Genomic DNA, 17,226 nt, shown 5'->3' with positions numbered 1-17,226 from the left:
TATTTCTTTAGACGTGTCCAATAACAGACAAATGATTCTCATCACTGTTTTGTATGAACAGACAGAGAGATGAAGATAATTCACACCCAGCAGCGAGCTCCGGCCTCCTCCTCAAATCCTCCTCTCAGATGATTCTCTTAGCTTTGTTTCCTCTCGCAGGTTGTATCTCTCATTTTATCCTTTTTTGTGAAGCTTCATTGGTGCTGACGCTGTTGTCAAATTGTGATGTATGACGTTTCATGAATAATTAAGAGCGATGACAGCTCGCCTCGCAAATCATATCTGCATGCCCTTTGTTCAGTGTTTACTGATGCATATATTGGTTGTGAATATGATTTCGCTGCTGCCTCATTATCACCATCTTGTGTATCAACATAGCGTGAACTAAAGCAAGTGAAGCTGAATGTACCAAAGTTCTCTGCAAGGGTTAGGTGTATCCTCTCATCTCCCTTTGTGCTTCCACTTACAATACATGTACTTTGCATTCACTCATAATGCAGTTTTGCTTTGTTTAAATGCCACTGTGTAAGAGGAGGATACAATGATTGGTTGGGATACAATTTTGGTTTCTGCTTAAAATAAGCTGTGCCTCTAGGTGAGTCCAGTTTGATGTGTGGCTCTGCTACTTACTGAGCTGGGTTCTGTTGTGTGTGCTTATTTGAAATTAAGGCTGATTAAACCATTAAAATCTGAGGCAGTAATTTGTGATTTTATTTTAACCCTATACAGTATGTTGCAATAAAAATCCTTCATGTTGATTGTATTCCTTCAAAACATCTTTGGCAATTACTACAATAAATAATATGCTGCCAAACCTTTTCATCACAGAATTCTTAATCCTGGCAATACACTATGTCCTAAAAAAACATTCAGTACAGAAATTGGTTTAGAAGACAGAATACAGAGTTAAGGCAACAGTGGGGAGGTTCTCAATCCAAACAACACATTAATCACAATACGCTTTGGGTCTTCTCCGATGACATATTTGTCCCAGTTAGGCTTCAGGTCTTGAGAGCTTTTGCAAAGCAGACATCACATTGGATCACTTGGTTATGCATAAATATGGGGGTCAGCAAATCTCCCAGGGCCTTAGAACACACACCACACTGCAAAAACATACACAATGTTAACATTACGCAACGACAAGAGCCTGTCATTCAATATATAACCACAGATATAAAGTTTCCCAACAGGTAAAGCAGACAGAACAAACCTTTAGACACTCAGGGTGGCACTTCACCAGAGGTTCGCTGAACGTGAGCTTCACATATCCATCAATTATTGTGTCACAGAATGAACAAACAGCCTTGTCATCCCTACGGTAGAGAGAAAGTGTTTTTTGTGTGAAGTTTGTATCTAAACCATGAAACTATGTTGACTTTAAGTTCTGACTTTGCATAACTTGCATAATGTTTGAAACTCTAAATGGTGTTTTCTTTAAAGTGAGACATTACCTGGTCTCATTCAGAGTTTCTGTGGATGGCAGCTCCTCCACAGGCTTTTGAAACGTTTCAGAGCTACAAAACATAAGTCATCAGCAAACAATGAGATTTTATTGCACAAGTGAAAATATTCTAACATTAAATGTGAGGTGGTTCCTTTTTATAAGAGCTTACTTACGTGTCGGTATCAGACCGTTGGATCAGGTTTGTCTCCTCGGTGTGGGATTGTTTTGGATCTTGCAGAGGTTCAGGAGCAGCTACAGCAGTGGGTGGCTCCACATCTAACGCATCTGTCAGTTCAATGGCTCTGTAAGCTACCTTATCCTGAACAGCTTCAGCTTCTGAAGCAGTTACAGGTTCAACAGCATCCTCGATGTTCAGCTCCACCACAGGATCTGCTGCACTCTCAGGTGTTGGCTTGACGCTCTGCTTCACAACAGTGTTGTCAACAGGCTTGACTTCACACTCAACCACCTCTTCAGCTCTGGTCTTTAAAACCGGCTCTGCTGAGGCTGCAGACTCCACTGTACACTCAGCAGACTTGACTGCTGTTTCAGCAGCAGGTTGAGTAGGCATTTCGGATACAGTATCAGCCACTAAGTCAGGGACTGGTTCCACACGGTCTTGGAGAGCAGTCTCTTCTCCTGCTGCATCAGTGACAGCAGGGGTCTCAGGTGATGACTCCACAGCAACCTCAGCCACAGCTTCAACAATTTGTTCTGCAGCCTGTTCAGGAGGACTCCCCTCTGCAGGTTGTGCAGTTGGTTCTAGTCCTGCATCCTCCACAGTTGTTGCATTTGCTGGGTCTGTTTTGGTTGAAGGTTCCTCTTGAGGTTTCAGTTCAACTGCAAGCGCAACAAGAACTTTGGCAGTGTCTTCACTCTCCTCTGTGCCTGCCGCAGCAGAGGTTTCTGCAACAGGATCTTCCACATGAGCACCTGCAGAGACCTTGGCCTCATCATTTTCTATGTTCGACTGGTCAACCGCCATATCAGCACATTCTCCCTTGTTACCTACAGTTGTGTTGGAAACTGGTTGCTCAGGCAGCTCCACAGGACACACTGCCTCTGGATTGTCCTTTGTTGAAGAAACCGGTTGTGCCTCACCATTTTGGATAGGTTCTTCTGTAGGAACATCTGCAGAGACCTCAGCAGCCTGCGTACTGTATTTTACGTTTGACTGGTGAACTGCTATATCAGCATCTTCTACCTTGTTTTCTGCAGTTGTTTTGGCAACTGATTTTTCTGGTTGTGCCTCACCACTTTGGATAAGTTCTTCTGTGGGTGCTTGGAGTCTGTAACAGAAGGAGTTACTTATTCCTAACTATGCAGAAAAGACATATGAACGAAAATCCCTATACTCAGCATCTTTAAATTCCATACTTTGCATTTACAGTCAATAGAGAGATGCTCTCATATACTAACTTGGTATCGTCTGTGGTCTCCACTGTTGACCCCTCAGGCTGAGCATCTTTGTGGGGAGGAACAACTTCACCATTTGCCTTATTAGCTGAATCACTGAAACATAGAACAGAAAATAATGAACCTACAAAATACTGTATATACATCTGGCACTAGCGTTCAATATTTGGTTTAAATGTTCAGACTTAACTGAGATTATTAATACAAACATTGAAACAAGTGGATTTGCAGAGGAGATTTGCTATGAGTAGTTGCTCTTAGTTTATTTCTAATTAAAATTCAGCACATACATACCCTTCAGATGGAGCGAACTGTGTGGTTTGGAGAGGAGGGCTCAGTGGAGAATCTACTGATCTACAGGGTAAGAATAAGAAAAACACCTTGAAAAGAACCTTGGCATTTATAACCTCACAGCAGACTATAAAACAGAAGCAAATTATATCTTTTAATTTAATTAACTCTCACAACCAAAGAAAGATTTCATCAGCTTTAAACTGCTTTAGCTCAAAGCCATATTGAGATGGTGAAAAGAGTCTTTTTTTGCAAGGGCTAATGTAAATGTACAATATTACAGCAGTAACTTGTAACCCGTCATCTATAACCTACACAGAAACTGCTGCACAAAAAGTCTGACCTGCACTGAAGGATGAGCACTTCAAACTACAAATATAGGACACCAGCATATGAGCTGAGTGGTTAAAAAGAAAAGGGCCAGCCACATTGATTGATGAAGCAATGCTGACAAATAGAGCCTTAAATGTCAACACAATGCTTATTAACGATGTAAATACCACCAAACACGTTGCACTGAAGTGAGGGGGTGGAGCTGTTTTCTTGAACAAGGAATGTGATCCAGTTACATGCATGAGTCAATTTAGTCCCGGTCTATGAGAGGCACCTAAAATTGGGCAAGAGTCAATTATGCCTGCAGTAGCAAAACATCATAATAATGACATAACGCTTGATAGATCATGGTCCACCTGTACACACTGAAAGTAAAGCGTGTGAACCATTTCATTCATTATTAAGTGAGTGGAACTCACAATTCAAATGAATTACCATGGTGTCTATCACTCATATCACATGTTGTCCTCAGAAATGTCAATAAATAAAAATGTGTCTTAATCGATTATGGAAAAGTACACAAAGTCTTTGATATCAAATGCTCTATATCTAGTTTATTAAGACGGTGTTACATGACATTTACTACCAAAAATATACAAAACCAACCAAAGGGGGGAAATGCAACCATTTTGGAGTGATGTAGACTGATATTTTAGTGAAAACGTATTTTTTTTGTTTCATTGCTTTCTTATTTCTTCTTATTTTCCTATTATCTATTTTACAGCTATAGTTTCTCGTCATTTGAGCATTGTGATGCCATTTAATGTATTGTGTACGTATCTGTGTATCTGATGACTTATTTTAGTAACGGAACTTTACTACTTTTATTTTGAAGACAACATCACTTCGCTTCCGGTTCTGTTCCGCTGTCTGCTGGCTTGTGATGTAGCAGATCATGCTAGGCAGGAAAGTAACGTTATACGGTTCTGGCAAAACATAACTGCGGAATTTCACGTTTCTGTGACCGACAGACATGTAGCGGCGACTGTAGACGAAGCACTGCCACCCGGCTTGTGTTTTAAGCGTGATTTTGTCTGAAAAACCACCGGACTTCACATGATTGTAGTTTACAAACAGTAACGTTAACGTTACGGTGCGCGGCTTCACAACCGACACAGGACGAGTTGTTACCTGTCCCCCACTAAACATTAGTACGACGATTCCCCAAGACCAGTAAGTCAGTTGGTATTTTAACAGGTTTCCCTACACATAAGGAGAGCTTTGACTGTGACAGAAAGTACAAGTGCAGTATCATTTCTGTACCTACATGAACGGGCGCCTCCATCACGAACCTGAAGTTAAGTTAGCTTCCGATTCGCGAGTTAAGGGTGAATTTAAAGGAGACTTCATCATATCAGGGCTAATGTCTGTCGGATGATGCTTTACGCCATTTGATATAGTTTGACAGTGACAAGATAACGTTTGAAGGGCATGAAGGTTGTTTTAGACCTTGTTAAAGATTTGAAACTATTATTCTATTTGTGAAAACAGAGTCAACGACCAAGTCAAGACCAACAATTCAAGTAAACCTGGACTAGATGGAAAGTGTGAAGACAATTTTAGTTAAATTGAAGTTAAACAGATATGATACAGGATCTTAAAAAGTCTTCATACACATGTTTATCAAAATCAAGCTTGACTAGTCAGATCTAAAGGATGGACAAAAGTAACACAATGACCCCTTTCATGTCTTCATAAGTTGACTAGAGGTTCATCAGTAAAGAGGATCTAAAGCCTTTGGCATCTGTTTGACAACAAGTGATGTACCTTACCAGTCAGGAAAAAGGCCAGACACAACTGTGTGCTATCTGTGGTTCATTGTTGTGTTTAGTTTCCCTGAACAGGTTTTATTGTAATTAAGTTTTGCGATATTCATAACACATTCTCATTATTCATGCCTGCATTTCATCTGCCATCCTAGAAAGAATGCCATCGAGAAATCACCTTGACAAAATCGGGAGGAAGAAGAAGAAGAAATGGACAGAGGAAGCCATGGAACGTGCACTGATCGAGGTGAAGTCGGGGAGGTGCACGGTGAGACAGGCCGCCAAGGAGTTTGGAGTCCCTAAATCTTCACTGGGGGACAGAGTCAGTGGACGAGTGACACCAGGGAGTCGCAGCGGGCCGGCTCAGCTAATAACATCTGCAGACGAGGAGCTGTTGGTGGAGTTCTCTTTATACATGTCCAAGCATGGATTCCCACTGACCAAGCAACAGCTGGTGTCCTTTGCCTCATCCATTTATAAGCGGCAGCACCGGAGGGTGGCATTTTCCAAACTAGGCCAGACCTGGTGGCTCAATTTTAGAAAACGACAAGAAAAAAATATCACCATTCAGCCAGCGGACAACATTGTCCGTGGGAGGACAGCGTGTGTGAGGAAGGAAGCAGTGGATCAGTTTTTTCATTTGCTGAGCACCGTCATGGACGCTCATGGGCTCAGAGACAAGCCTCACCACATCTTCAACTGCAGTGAGACGGGCTTTCAGCTGGGCAGGAAGAGGGTGATTCTCCCCAAATCCACCAGTCTGGGCTACAAGCCAACGTCAGGCTTGAGGGACCACATCTCTGTCCTGGCTTGCTTTAGCGCAACTGGAGAGCACATTCCCCCTTTTATTATCTACTCAAAGGCCTATCCGGGGGGAGTATGTTACAAGACACAAGGACCTCCAAATGCCCTCTATGGATGGTCGGACTCGGGGTGTATCAACTCTGACCTTTTCAAAAAATGGTTCCTCAAACACTTCCTCCTGCACGGACCGAAGGAGCGTCCGCTGCTGCTGATCTTCGACGGCCACAAGTTTCCTGTGAACCTTGAGGTGGTGGAAGCAGCTCGCAAGGAGGACGTCATCCTTCTCTGCCTTCCGCCTCACTGCTCTCACATCCTGCAGCCACTCGACGCAGGTCTCTTTGTTCTCCTGAAGCAACGTTTTGCAGCCCTCATAGGTGATGGTTGCACCACTGATACTCACTTCACAGTCAGCAAGAAGGAGTTCTCAGGTGTGTTTAAAGGGACGTATCAGGTAGCAAAGGAGGAGGAGGGTGTCAGGATTGTGAAGGAAGGCTTTCGAAAATGTGGCATCTACCCACTGAACCACTTTGCCATCAACGAGGGTCATCTAATGCCATCGCACACTATGGGCCCAGCAGATGGACCCTCCTTCTCCACATCAGCACAGGGGGTGCACACTGAAGTAGACCTCAGAGCTGCTGAACCCTCTTCCTAACTCATTACTACCCAAGACTATCAGTCAGCTGTCAGTACCTTCTGAGGAAAGAGATTGACTGCATCATTTAACAAACCCTGAATGAACACAGGCTAGCTCTATCATTTGAAATACTGAATGGGTTCACACTCCGGCTTGAGTATCGTGCACAGCCTGTAGAGCGCTCTGTTTGTCAGCTTCAGAAGAAAGGGGTGTGTTGATATGAATCACTTGTCAACGTTGTGCTCAGATTTAGTAGTTGAGTAAAAATGTTTGAATGCTGCACAACAGTTGTTCCCAACCTGGGAGGGTCCAAAAGAGTCAAACCTTTTTTTAAAGAATAAGAAAGAAAAATGTATATTTCTGATACACAAAACTATGTTTTATTTTCTGTAAGATTTCTCTATTTATTGCTTTTTTCTTGTGAAATACTGGATACTTTCACCTCTTCAGGCCACAAGCCTCAACAAGCTGAGACACATTAATGCCACAGGTTAAGACTGTTCATTTTAGGGCATCACAAGGCCACAAAAAGGTTGAGAATTACTACTGTACAACAAATTAACTTAAGCTCTGTCATCTTGTCTTGTGTGTGATTGATGGCAAGCCAGCTAGCTAAGCTAACTAACATCAAGCAGCATGACTACAGACAAAGTTGTGCTTGATTTCTACATTAATGGGTCCTTGACAGTGAGCGGTAGGCCAATCTACAAGGTGTGTGCTGTGGGCGAGCTTTCTAATTTTGTCCTGGACGGATCAAACAACCAGTGGTTTTACTCGTTCAATGTGTGTTCATGCAGCTAACATGTTAAAGCACAAGAACACATTCACCTCATTGTTCTTAACATCCTACAAAGATAGAAAGGACAGATTTAAGCCACATTGTCAAGTGTTGTCTTGTTTGAGACTCTCCAGAATTACAGGAACTACTACATTGTGAAAATGTAGTTCAATATTGAGGTAATTTATTATGGTCCAGTATCCATGCAGAAGATTTGCAAAAAATGATACTACTACTACTACTCATAAAACTTGAGGTGATCAAGCCTGCTGTGAAACGGAGGGGTAAACAATATTTTTTATGTACTGATAGAAGGGAAAGAATAACATGAAACCACTAACTCCGTTCAGTTGTGAATCTATTGTTCCTTTGCTTGAGTATTCTGAATGTTCTTGGTTCATTAAGTTAAAATGAGTATATCGTCTAAACTACCGAAGAACTATTGAGGAAAGTTTAGCCAGTTTTTAATCTGGGGAGAGGTGTCTTTATACAGAAATGTGTTCAAATATGTAACGTTTTCTATTCACACAGAAGAATGGACCCTACAGGATGATCTCAGGGGGAAAAAACAGAATAATAAAGTATTTTTGAAATATATTTGCTGCACAAATGTGTCCATAAGCTCAATAATTTACTAAAGGGGGTTGTACTCTCTACTGTGTGTGTGTGTGTGTGTGTGTGTGTGTGTGTGTGTGTGTGTGTGTGTGTGTGTGTGTGTGTGTGTGTGTGTGTGTGTGTGTGTGTGTGTGTCATGTATGTGTTGAAGTCAGGTGATGTAATATCAATGCAATAGGTACAGCTGGCAGCAATACACAGGCATCGTTACAGTCTAAACATAAAGTAGATAACTCTGAATGTGGCTTAGTTATTTATAATTACAGAAAATTCTCTTTTATGCTCAATAAAACAATGAGATTAGTATTTAACACACAGGATCACAAAAAACTGATGGATGGTAAAATATTTGTACAGTTCAAATTGGGATTCATGTTTATTATATAAGTAGTAATGTTCATTAGAGAGCTGAAAGTAATATTTCATATTGAAGGGCAAATACACAGGTGTTAGAGCAGTTTGATGTTCCTATGTGCCTTGAGGGGAAATTGTATTCAGATTAATGCTTCATCAGCTCAAGCACAGGTCAGCCTGCAGTGTGCTGTGGGTCTTTATGGATGCAGCAGAGCCGCCCAGGGCTAAGTTAATGTTTATGTATGTTAATATCACAGATGGTGATTTGTGCCTGAAGCCTTCATACATTTTTTAGTTTTTATTCACCGACACAACAGAGTCAAAGGATAATTTCAGTTTGACTTGCAGAACTGACACCACATTGTTCCTCGTATCAAAATGGGTCTCATGGGTCTAATATTTAAATATAGAAATGTTTTGCTTCACTGCATTTTTCAATCCAAAAATGAGCTAGATTCATTAAATATGTAAAAGAATGACTATTTGTCATAAATGACAAATTTAGTAAGCACCTGCTTCAGACACAACTGCAAAAATTACGCTTACCAAATATTATTTCATCAGATGTCGTACATTTACTTGTGATGGGGGGAACAAATCTTTCTGAGGCACTTCTGTTGAAAATGGTTCACGCTTTCGAAGCGTTTGACACAGTCAAATATGGCGACATCTGCTGGGTAGACCCTTGGTATTGCATTTGTGTGGATGGATTAAATCTGAGACCGAGATCAAACAGTCAGATCACAAGAGGTTTTATTTCTTTCACTATTATTTTGTTCCATGAAGCTTGTATTATAAAAGACGATCACCTTCAAAGTTTACAGCTCTGTTTTTAAACACAGTAGTGACACCTCTCTGATTCAAGGGTGATTTTTAATTTGACTTTTTTTTTTCTCAGATATTAAACTCAACCAGTCATCAAAAAATGTTAAATATCTTAATAATATGTTTTTGCTCTGCTTACTCTTACAGTATCTGAAGAATAGCAGGTGTAAAAGCAGCTCAATAACTTTTTCCCTGTTTCCTCTTGAGTTTTTCTGAGAATCCTATACAATCAGTATTTTTTAAATAACATCATTCACATCTTTCAGTGTTTATACTGTGGCACTCACTCGAATTTCTTGGCTGCAGACAGGACATATGAATTCTGTCTGACTGGAACGGGTCTGGTCCCCACAACACGGTCCATCCTGCAAGATCGAAGAAGTAGTTGTGAACTTGCAGCATGTTTGTTGCACCGTTTCTCTCTCAAGAAGTCAGCACTTGTGACGTAGGACAATTAGAAAAACTAAAGACCCGAATGTACACCAACAAGTACAGTAACTGTGCTACACCATAGCACTTCAGCAAAATACAGGAAAGCAAGATAGCACCAAAATCAAATGTGAAACAATTTTAGGTGATTCATGGAATTATTGCTTTAAATTAACACTTCATATTTTATGTTGCACCTTAATTAATGAGAGTACCTTGCGTTGTCTTGCTCTTCCTTTTTCTGATTTGATTTCTGGATCCAACTGACATCATTCTTCAGCACAGTCCGCACCCTGGTGGTTTGAAACACCTGGTTTTTGTCAACATCTACAGCACAAACACACACACACACACACAAACACACACACCCACACTTTCTGTCAGTACTGGGTACAAAGAATACTTACATACCATATTTAAACTTATAAAAGGATGAAATATTGGATTCAAGTGTGACTTACCCTTTGACATGATGGTGATATTTTCTCAGATCAACCTGATGAAATTATGTGAAGATGAAAAAATGAATTCCAGGTTTGTTTTTTAAATGTCCATACAAATGAAACTAATAGTAGAACTGTTGACAATTGACTGTATCTGCCCCCCATGTGTCTCTTTCCATATTCTCACCAGTGACTTCAGACCTGTTCAATGACCCAGCATCTCACACTCAACCTGTCATACTGCATTCTGCACAGAAACCACTCACTCAGAACGTAAAAGTGACATTTAAGTATTTATCATTTGTTACTAACCATTCTGGACAACTATGTTCTGTTGAATCAGAATTTGGAGCAGAGATGAAAACTGAAATGACATATTTAGGTAACCTTTTTCATGCTTTTGTCAGTGCCCACCACATTTATGTTAAAATAAAGTCTAAAAATATCCTGACAGAAGTGACCAAATAATGTTGTTCCACATAGACTCCATATTTATCTTTTGCTCAAAGTCATAACCCTCGCTGTGTTTACAGTGTTGTGTCCTGTCATACTGTGCATCTTGTCTGTGTTCTCTTTGAGCTCCTGTTAACATTTTGACCCCCACTTAGCGTTTTAATCTCATATGATGAGTCTCACCGGAGATGTGCCAGCACCAATTAACCAGGTCAAATTCATTATGCATGGAAAATGAAAGCCAATCTGACTTTGTAATGAGGCCTTACCCTGCATAGCCAACGAACATGAAATCACAACTAGTGTGAAGTCCAATCTTGCACCACAATGTGTTCTCACCTGTTCTGGTCAGCTGTGTCGGTGCTGTCAGAGCAGAGTGGTGTCTAGCCTCTCTCTGGATTTCTGTCTCACGCAGGCAGGCAGGTAGAGACAACTTCACCAGAGTCCCCACCCCCTGTCATTTCAGATTCCACCCCCTGTTACTGCTGCACCTGGATGCTGCTATGCAGGTTGATCGAGTGGGTTGCTTTTCATGATAATCGTGGTGTGGGCAGACAGGTGCCATTGTTTTACAGTTTTGTGTTTCTACAAGTGTGAAATGTTAGAGAGTTGTTTTCACAGAGTTGTTTTCCAGCCAGATTTTCACAAAATCTCTTTGTGTCACAAAGTGCTCTTTATTGAGAACCACATAAAAAAATAGCTTTTCTCATGCATTGATCTTCTTGCTTTTCTAATGTGAGTGACAACCTTTCACCATTTCAAGCAACCCTACAATTGAGTACTTAATGGTGCTTTTTCCCCACTGATTTTGCCTTGCCTTACCACTCTATAGATGTGGCCAGAAATGAAACCCTGCAGCTCATTAACTGAAGACATTTCATAAGAAAGAGTGTTGTTCCATGCTTAGCTCAGAGGAAAAACATGCTGTTCCAGTTAGGGGGGACGCTAGGAATCAAGAGAGACCTGATCTTAAACTACTTGGAATTTAATCTTCTGCCTTATCAAAACCTTTTCAATATAATTCACGTAGAAATGCATTCCAGCGAAATGTGCATCTTCAATGAAACTGGAACAGGGACACCGACTGATTTCACCTCAGTCTTTTATGTTAAGTAATTTTAGATAGTACTTTTCATTTTGATAAACTGAAAAAAATCTCAGAGACAGATGTCTGAAAACCTGGCCAAACAAAACCAAAACTGTCTGCATAGCTTGATACAACTACAGCAAGAGGTGAGAAAATATTTCTTCATCATTTGGGTGAACTGAAAAGGCCACATTTAAAAAGGTAATGGCACACATTCTTTTGCTCTCTCACTGACTCACATTTACACATACTCTAACCCATATATATTATATAATAATATTATGAACAAGATCACATCAAACAAAGAGGTCTCAGTGTAGCTTGCAGGAAATCACAGTCACACTGTAAACAGCTTGTTAGCAGAAATCTGCATTGTATCTTCATTTTTCTGTGTTTTGTCTCCTGTGAGAGCATTTACACTTGACAAAGTAAAATAAGACATTTAAAACCCTAAATATTTGAATGCTGTGTGGAATCCAGCAGAACCTCCTCCATTGGATTGTGTGCTTAAGCTGCAGCCAACATCTTCAGTAAAAATTCCTACAGCACAGTATCGAAACAAGACAGAGGTTGTCAAAGTGATTTACAACACACAGTAAATAAAGAACTGACATGGTGGAATGGGAATAGGTGTAAAATTGTTGTAGAGAAACAGGAGGGCACATTTTGAACTTAACTGTGTTTTAGAATCATGAAAATGTGTGTTTTATAAAAACATTTGTAAAACAACCATCACCAAAAAAGTACTGTGGCCACACAGCAGAATAAAAACATAAACAACAAATGTCGCACAGTGTGTACACTTTTATGTTTTTATTGCATGTCATTATGATTTATGTATTTTATGTTCAAGTATGTGTGTACTCTGTGTTTCACCTGGCAGCAAGACAAATATCCCTTTGGGGACAATAAAGTTCAAGTTGAAAGTTACTGGCAGCTTTACAGCCTTTTTTTCCTGTGGACAATTTGGTTTGGCATTTATTTCCATGTTAGTTTTGAAAACTGGTCATGAAGATTTGATATTATGAGACCTCATCTTGAGATGTCTACACTGGCCTGAAAATGCAACAATTAAAAACAATTTAAGTCTATGCCTATTACAATCATCCACTTCACTGCCTTACACATATGGGTATTGCATCTGCACTGCATAGCTTGCACATTATGTAGAAATGTAACCATAATAAAATCTTAAACACCTGGCAATTAGGATGCAGTGGAGCCACAACATGATTTGTGGATGAAACCCTGCTATGATCATGTATTACACATCACACTGAAATGATCATCTGTTCAACCAAAGAACTGTATGTTCAGCTAAACTAACGATACGGCAAAAGACCAGCTTTAAACTCACTGTTCTGTATGATTGAAGGGAACCATCCAGACATGAACCGTAATCAGAGGCAGGCACTAAGTAGAGTTGGTTGTGATTACATTAGGCAGGTTGAGTTTTGATGCATCATCTGATACTATCTGCCCCCTATCTTCCTCACTTATGCAATACAACACTGCAAATTCTTGTGAAGGCACTTTCTTTGTACTTACTAACAAAGGTAGAGTGCCTGATAACATTTAGAAACTGTAGAATATTTGTTTGGTACGCTTTTTATAACCTGATCACAGCACCCACCCTTTTTGAGTATTAATTAGACAATATATCTAAATAAATTATGTTCAATTTGTGTATAGATTTATAGGTGGCTTCTTATTTCCGAGTGGTTTTGAATGCATCTTCGCCGCGCTCTGGTTTCTACAGGAAGTTACGTCACACCTTGTATCGGGTCTTCTATTTTGTCGTGTGGTAGCAGCTTTGTAAGTGTTATTGCTCTACTATTCATTTCTAAAATGCCCCTAATTCGATTTTTTGTTTTATTTCAACAAATATAACTTTCGGATATCATTTTGACGGTACTCTTTCGGCCGGAGAGGCGAAATAGCATTCAACAGCGTTCTTAGACTAAGCTAGCATGCTAGCAACTTATTAGCTGTGGTGGCTAGCTGGCTAGCTTGTGTGTTGTACTGTATCAGTAACTAGAAAAAAACGTATTTACCTAATATTAGAGGGTATACGTCTCACAAAGACATGATAACAATAACCTGGGGGTTAACGTGTTTAATCTGATTAGCCAAAACGCCTATTGACAGACTTAATATGTTGCTTTACGTTAGCTTGTTAGTGAATGTTCTATCCTTCAATAGTTGACGAATAAACTAATGAATTTTAACTCTTGCCTCAGTTGGGAAATTGGTGATTTCAGTAGCATTCATTATACAAGGGTCTCTCAACTGTAATGTAAGAATCTTAAATGTTGACGCTCAATGCAACTACACAACCATCTGTAAAGTATAAGGGATTTTACCCTTCCCCTGCAGACAAGTTTTGCATGTTTGATTTTTAAGGTAGTTGGCAGCAGAGCCTGCTGAGTTTCTGTAACCACTGTTGGGTTAAAATATACAGGGTAGTTTGAAAGATGTTGTTGGATTGAAAGGAGGAGACTGCTGCTTCAATATTGACAGGTTGTTATTTGTGTCAAGAGCTGCCAGCTTGTAGCTTTTACCACCCTGTGTAATTGCTCTCTGGTCTTGGTGTGTACTTTTTTGAACATCACTTGGTTTACAGCTCATGTTTGTTCTCTATTCATGTGTTGCCACAGCAGAGCCATCAAAGATGACTACAGCTGCAAGACCAACATTTGAGCCGGCGAGAGGAGGGAGGGGTAAAGGAGAAGGGGGGGATTTGAGCGCCCTGTCCAAGCAGTATTCCAGTCGAGATCTTCCAGGTCACACCAAGATCAAATACAGGTCAGCAGATCAAACATGATTGGAGTTGAGTTTTGGCCAGGCTCTGATCTAAATCCGATATGATACTCTCTGAACTGGTCCTACTGCATCAACCATCTGCTCACTCTGAAGGTGGATATATGCTGGAAGCAATACATTTTTAATTGTTTTTTTTTCTTTCTCCCAATGTTCTCCCGTCCTCAGACAACCTACCCAGGATGCCCCTGAGGAGGTGCGTGCCCGTGACTTCCGCAGGGAGCTGGAAGAGAGGGAGCGTGTAGCCGCACGTGACAAGACCAGAGAAAGGGGACCAAGAGGTTGGTCTCTCTGCTCCTATTAGACTTAATGTGTAAATTTCTGACAAAGTCCCTCATTTTATCTAAAGTTTATATACATGAAAACAACTATTTAAAATACTGCATTTACCCTAATTTTCCAGAGCACACCACATCATCATCATCTTCATCATCATCTTCAAAGAGGCCCAGACTGGATCAGATCCCGGCAGCCAACCTTGATGCCGACGACCCTCTCACAGATGTAAGTGCTTGCACTGCAAGACTTAGTGGTGATTAGCGTTCATTAAGCTCCCTGATGATGATGATGATGATGATGATGATGATGCTTGGTTGTTTATAGGATGATGAGGACGAGGACTCTGAGGAGGACAGTGATGATGATGACACTGCAGCTCTTCTGGCAGAATTGGAGAAGATCAAGAAGGAGCGGGCTGAAGAGCAAGAACGCAAAGTAAAATTTCAGACTGACTTGTTTGTACTTGCTGTTTGAGAAGAACCGGGCTGACCGCACAATCAGCAAATTACGTCAGGGGTTATGTTTGAGAGAGTAAATGTTACCACCTTGTTTAGTGAATTTGTTTCTTTTCCAATCTTAGGAGCGGGAGCAAAAGGCAGAGGAGGAGAGGATTCGCATGGAGAATATCTTGAGTGGCAATCCGTTGATTAATTTGGCAGGGCAGCAACAACAACAACAACAACAGCAGCAACAGATGAGCCAGACTCAGAATACATTCAGGGTCAAGAGAAGGTATCTCACTAACACACACGTATGCACAACATGAGTGTTCTCTTCACTTTCCAGTAATCACCAGCAATTAATTTGTTAATATCTGTCTAGGTGGGATGATGATGTTGTGTTCAAGAACTGTGCCAAAGGAGTGGACGAAGCACGGAAGGAGAAACGCTTCGTCAATGACACACTGCGCTCTGAGTTCCACAAGAAATTTATGGAGAAATATGTAAAGTAAAGGACTTAATGTTTTTTTAAAATCTATTTCTTTGGTCTCCACCTTCCTGTTGCCCTCTGTCCCAAGAGTGGTAGATGGCATTCAAATGCATTAGCATTTGTACAGTCAACACGTTAAACATTGTATATAAGTGAGTTGGTGAGTTACATCCTTTGAATAAAGCTTGTGAAAAGTTGAATGAAATTGTTTTGATGTGATTCAACGTCTGAATCTTTCTGTAGGCTTTTTTTAAATTCATTTCAATAAACAAAGACTTGTGTTTAAAGTGACGTGGTGAATGATCTGTTCACAGCTTTGTTTTTCAAATATTTATTCTACCTTTCTCTTTATTTCATCTTGTCTGCATAATGAATTTATTTTTTTCACAGTTCTCATTGAACATATTCAGAATATTAAGTCAACTATACTTTTTTTGTGCAATTTGGAAGTACACGATCATTACTTGCCCTGATTACAATTAATAGGACTTTTGATTAAACAAAATGTTATATATTCTCATTTTTAAGTACCCAGAATAGTGTGAACAAATTCGACACATTCTTAGGGCATTTGGTGGTTTTCCCAACAAACTGATGTCAAATCTTAACAACTTCTCTTGTATTACTCCATTACGGAGCCCCCCAAGGCGAAACTACTTTTGCGTTCCCCCACAATAACGTTATATTGCTTTACCGCATTCCTTCTGCTCCATTGATAAAGGCTGAGCTGAGTATTATGATATAGTGTTATGTATTACGCCGCTGCTGGTTGTGACCACAGCGCCAGTGGGCTCACCTCCAGCTGTGGCTGCTCAGGTGCAAGTCTGTGTAGTTGCAGCTGGTTAGATAACTAGCAGAGCTAATGAAGCAGCTCTCTCACTGCTGCCGAGGCTGATTGACACAGACTGGATGGCAGAGCTTTGACTGTTGCTGTCGCTTTGGTTGTGGCTGTAGCCATGGCTGCTTTGGTTGTTATGATTATGGCTGTGACACATTAGATTATTTGGGTGTAACACTAACTAACACTGTGTTGGGATCGCATCTGTCGTATATGATCAAGTTCAAATATCGTTTGTCTTAAAGAAGCTTTCTTGGCTAATGATGATGACGACAGTAAAGACTAGTTACAGTACAGAAACCACAGCCATATCCAGATCATCACAGATTTAAATGCAGCCGTAGTCCGAGAAACAGCCAGATCCACAGCCGCAGCTTCATCCAGCACAGCCAGGCGGAGCAGCTGCAGCAGCCAGTGGCTGTTTGCTGTCGGAGCTCGGCTTTTTGAAACACTAGCTGTTCCTGTTGTCAGGAAGTAGTCCTCAACAATGACCCCAAAAGTGACATTATGGGGCTCCGTATTAGTGCATGGCAAACCGTGGTTTTCCTTTTAAAATATCCCCCACCAAAACAGTGTCTGGAACAGCTGTTTCAGAGAAAAGGATAATTTCAAAACTTACAAAGACCAATGAAGGCATCACGCGACCTGCCGACAGGGGGCGCCACCTCCAACAATCGCCTC

General features: G+C 40.6%; 2 protein-coding genes across 3 annotated transcripts; one reads left to right on the top strand and one right to left on the bottom strand.

The window, feature by feature from the left end:
- Nucleotides 1–688: 688 nt before the first annotated feature.
- LOC139294886 (zinc finger protein 185) lies at nt 689–10,980 on the bottom strand. 2 transcript variants are annotated; one of them, XM_070916867.1, is made up of 10 exons: nt 10,931–10,980; nt 10,157–10,191; nt 9,911–10,022; nt 9,554–9,631; nt 3,158–3,217; nt 2,867–2,959; nt 1,621–2,736; nt 1,455–1,517; nt 1,214–1,316; nt 689–1,106 (listed from the first exon to the last, which is right to left on the bottom strand). In XM_070916867.1, the coding sequence occupies exons 2-10, from the start codon at nt 10,164–10,166 to the stop codon at nt 1,002–1,004; spliced, it is 1,740 nt and encodes a 579-aa protein (XP_070772968.1). In that variant the 5' UTR covers nt 10,167–10,191; nt 10,931–10,980; the 3' UTR covers nt 689–1,001. The 2 variants fall into 2 exon arrangements, with proteins under 2 accessions (XP_070772968.1, XP_070772969.1); XM_070916868.1 differs by lacking the exons at nt 9,554–9,631; nt 9,911–10,022; nt 10,157–10,191; nt 10,931–10,980 and adding an exon at nt 5,432–5,499.
- A 2,466-nt stretch (nt 10,981–13,446) lies between these two features.
- On the top strand, nt 13,447–15,946 carry cwc15 (CWC15 spliceosome associated protein homolog). Its single transcript, XM_070917501.1, has 7 exons — nt 13,447–13,493; nt 14,336–14,483; nt 14,667–14,779; nt 14,902–15,002; nt 15,102–15,212; nt 15,358–15,509; nt 15,600–15,946. Exons 2-7 carry the CDS (start codon nt 14,350–14,352, stop codon nt 15,727–15,729), a joined length of 741 nt encoding a protein of 246 aa, XP_070773602.1. The 5' UTR covers nt 13,447–13,493; nt 14,336–14,349; the 3' UTR covers nt 15,730–15,946.
- The last annotated feature ends 1,280 nt before the right edge of the window (nt 15,947–17,226 follow it).

This window comes from Enoplosus armatus, chromosome 13 (genome assembly GCF_043641665.1).
Source record: "Enoplosus armatus isolate fEnoArm2 chromosome 13, fEnoArm2.hap1, whole genome shotgun sequence".
In the NCBI taxonomy this organism is placed as follows: domain Eukaryota; kingdom Metazoa; phylum Chordata; class Actinopteri; order Centrarchiformes; family Enoplosidae; genus Enoplosus; species Enoplosus armatus.
This window is presented reverse-complemented; position numbering and strand designations above follow the sequence as displayed.

Excerpts from the sequence above, each read along its gene's own strand:
- LOC139294886 (XM_070916867.1), bottom strand. Across the intron at positions 3,218-9,553 it reads TCTGCAGCCAAGAAATTCGA|ATCAGTAGATTCTCCACTGA; the intron begins GTGAGTGCCACA and ends CTTACCCTGTAG. Across the intron at positions 1,518-1,620 it reads CAACGGTCTGATACCGACAC|CTCTGAAACGTTTCAAAAGC; the intron begins GTAAGTAAGCTC and ends TATGTTTTGTAG.
- cwc15 (XM_070917501.1), top strand. The coding sequence starts at position 14,350 with ATGACTACAGCTGCAAGACCAACATTTGAGCCGGCGAGAGGAGGGAGG. Across the intron at positions 14,484-14,666 it reads CACACCAAGATCAAATACAG|ACAACCTACCCAGGATGCCC; the intron begins GTCAGCAGATCA and ends TCCCGTCCTCAG. Across the intron at positions 15,213-15,357 it reads CTGAAGAGCAAGAACGCAAA|GAGCGGGAGCAAAAGGCAGA; the intron begins GTAAAATTTCAG and ends TTCCAATCTTAG.